General features: G+C 40.0%; 1 protein-coding gene across 1 annotated transcript in view; it reads right to left on the bottom strand.

The window, feature by feature from the left end:
- Window positions 1-1757, bottom strand: part of LOC119411474 (neurofibromin) — a gene marked incomplete at its 5' end in the record, with an annotated part of 106502 nt that extends 104745 nt beyond the window's left edge. The window contains 1 exon segment of the mRNA XM_037678425.1: window positions 1651-1757. Within this exon segment, the coding sequence (XP_037534353.1) occupies window positions 1651-1757 (107 nt within the window).
- Between the last annotated feature and the right edge of the window lie 1475 nt (window positions 1758-3232).

The raw sequence follows: 3232 nt of genomic DNA, 5'->3' as shown, positions 1-3232 counted from the left end.
GTGCTGTACCTCTGATGATGATCTCATTCCTAATTTTTTCCATCCTTGTCACTTGTAAGAAAAACCTCAAAATCTTAATTTCTGCTACTTCCAGTTCTTTCTCCTGTCTTGTCAAGTCTCCAGACCACACGTCTTACCACTGTTTGTAAACTTTTTCTTTGTCCATCCAGATCTACACCAAGCACTACTGTTTGCTAACACAGCATGACAAAAACGGCTACAAATCGTGGGATTAACTTACTTACCGCCTTTGTTTGACATCGTACGACCGTAAACTGCTGTGATAAATCCACAACGCCAAATATTATTCCTCAGTATGTCATGAAATATGCAGTAACAAAGCTTGGAAACGCGCAAGAAGTCACAGTTGCTTGTAGCTACGTAGCTTCTTTGAAATTAGTGCTGTTGAGACTCCAGAAGATGCTGATTGGCTAGATACACATCATGTGACACAGCACTGCTTTGACCGGGGGGGGGGGGGTTGTCCATCCCCCACTTTGCACGCACCAGGAGCTGTACTGTACACAGCTGCGCCAGGGCTGACAGTTTATTATAAAACGGGAGATAACCTTGTGGCCAGTTCGCAACTGCAAAGCATAGGTTTTCTTGTGTGCAGAGAATGTATGAGCAGTGCGTGATTGAACAGATGCATAGCTTAGAGGGAACATTGTTTACAGGTCAACTATTAGTTGTTTTATTAGTTAAAATTAGTTTTTCTACCTGGATTATTGAGCATGCATAAGGATAATAGTTGTACACTCCATAAATCTGGTTTATTTGAAGGAGTGGCAAGAAGAACGCCTTTGTTGAAAGAAAACCTGAAGAAGTGTTTTTTGCAATTTGATATAAGCCATGTAGTGATCCAGAAATAATCCAGAAGGTGCTCTTCTCGCTAGACAAAAACTAAACGTTATGGCCTAAATACAAAATCCTGTGTGTGGAAGAAAACTACACTGTGCAACATGCCAAACACACCAACCCAACTGTGAAACATGGTAGTGACAGGATCATGCTGCAGGGATGCTTTTCTTCAGCAGGAACAGGAAACCTGGTCAAAGTTGATGGGAAGATGGATAGAGCTAAACTCAGGACAATACTGTTAAGAGGCTGTAAAAGACTTTGCGGAGGGAAAGAGAAGGTTGACCTTTCAGTAGGAGTATGACCCAAAACATCCAGCCAGAGCTATAAAGGAATGCTTCAGTTTTAGACTTGAAATTGCGGTTCACAGATGCTCTATACAAAATGATTGAGCTGCAACAGTTTTAAGAAAGATGGGCAAAATTTTCAGTCTATCAATGTGCAAAGCTGGTAGAATTGCTAAAAATCTTGCGGCAGGTACTGCATGAAAAAGCGGATCTATAAAGTACTTACTTTGAGGGCAGGATACAAACGCACACCTCACTTTTCATATATTTGTCAAACATATTGAAACCCATGTATTATTTTCCTTCCACTTTTAATTCATGCACTTTGTGTTGGTCTGTCATAAAAATCTCAGTGACATTATTAGAAGTCTTTAGTCAAAATTTGAAAAATTGTGAAAAAGTTCAAGGGGTATAGGAATTTTTCAAGATAGTGCGTTAGCAGAAAGCTATGAATGGTTGAAAGAGTTGGTGTTTAGGTAAACATGCAAAAAAAGTAGGAGCTAACCTTGCAAAAGCCTCTTCAGTTTTGAACAATCTACATTGATGTACTGCATCAGCTCGATATCGTGAACATCAACGTTGTCCTCTGAGCACACTGTTAGCTCCTGTAACCTGCACAAAAATATACATTTCAATTATTCTACACTGGAAGCAGGCAATGAGTCCACAAGGACAAGTATTTGGTTCTCAATCCCTGAACCAGAAGGAGCTGGGGATAAAGGCTAATTTAAACTTCAAGTGCAAAAAATTGTTTCTTGCCAATGTGGTGGTGTGATTAAAATGTTATTTTGTTCTTATTCTTGTTTTGGGTTCTTTGCCATGTCAGAAGCATTGTCTTGCAGGGTATGTGCCAAGTATTGTGTGATCAAAATTGTTAAAGAGAGTGTTTATACAGAGATGGCACAGGGCTATTAGAAAATGCAGTCATCTTTACAACTGTTCCTGCAAAACTTAGAAATAGACAAATTAAAATTATAAACAAAAGCAAACACAACATAAACATATAGTCAAATTACTCATGAAAGGAGATAGCACAGTTTTTGTGCAGAGAGGAGATGGCATGTAATCAAAGGTAGCTCTCCATGTCTGTGCTGTCCGGGAGGGAGTCCACCTCAGCCGAACAGTGTAGGGACACATTTCTGCACTGTCTATTAGAAACCGTGACCATCTCTTTGTGACATACTAACAAAACAGGGCTTCTCTTCACTTACCTACACACTTACCAGCTCTTCCTCCTCAATAATTAACTGAAACATCCTCTCTGCTAACTGTGCAGTCACTGTGTTGTTTCTTTTTGCACGGGACACGTGGTACAGTGGGAGGGCTTACTAGAAGTTCTCCCCCATAGTTTCTCATTGAGTATAGCATGCCCATAAAAAAAAACCCACCTCATAACGATGTCAGCAAGATCAGATATCTTACGTCTTGTAAAGTATAAAGCAGGCTTTAGACCAAGTAAAAAGCTGCTTATCTGTCTTGCTAACAACACATTTACAGTAGTCCCTCGTTAATCGCAGGGGATCCGTACCCTGAAGCCCCACAATAAGTGAAAAACAGCTAAATAAAAATAGTAGTACAAGTAGTAAGTAGGAGTTCATTTTAGTATATATATACATTTTAAACCCTTCCCACACTCTTGCAATATTCTAAACAATGTTTCAAAACTTTAAATGCTCTAAAAGCGCACAGAATGCCTTCCTGCCTCCGGCTGCACTCTGTCATCTGCCAGTGCTCCACTTCTCTACTGTAGAGCGAAGATCACCTGATCAGCTGCAGGAGGAAGCTTCTCCCAGCTGTGGGCTGCACACAGGTGCTAAATAATTTATTTTAAATAAAAAGTCCATGCCGATCGTTCGGCTCACCCATCAATCAGCCAATTGTGAGTCATGTCCAATCTTACATTGAAAAGCTGCGATACAGCGAGTCCATGAAAAACAAACCACAAAAAAACAAGGGACTACTGTAATGGTAATCAATTCAATTCAATTCAAAAATACTTTATTAATCCCAGAGGTAAATTAAATGTTGTGGTAACTCATCATCCTGGTTTCATGAAAGAGTTGTTCTAGATGCTGAAGGCTGTGGGC

Source organism: Nematolebias whitei, chromosome 6, assembly GCF_014905685.2.
Source record: "Nematolebias whitei isolate Nwh7 chromosome 6, NemWhi1, whole genome shotgun sequence".
Classification (NCBI taxonomy): Eukaryota; Metazoa; Chordata; class Actinopteri; order Cyprinodontiformes; family Rivulidae; genus Nematolebias; species Nematolebias whitei.
Note: the sequence above shows the minus strand (reverse complement) of the source record. Positions and strands in the feature narration are given on the sequence as shown.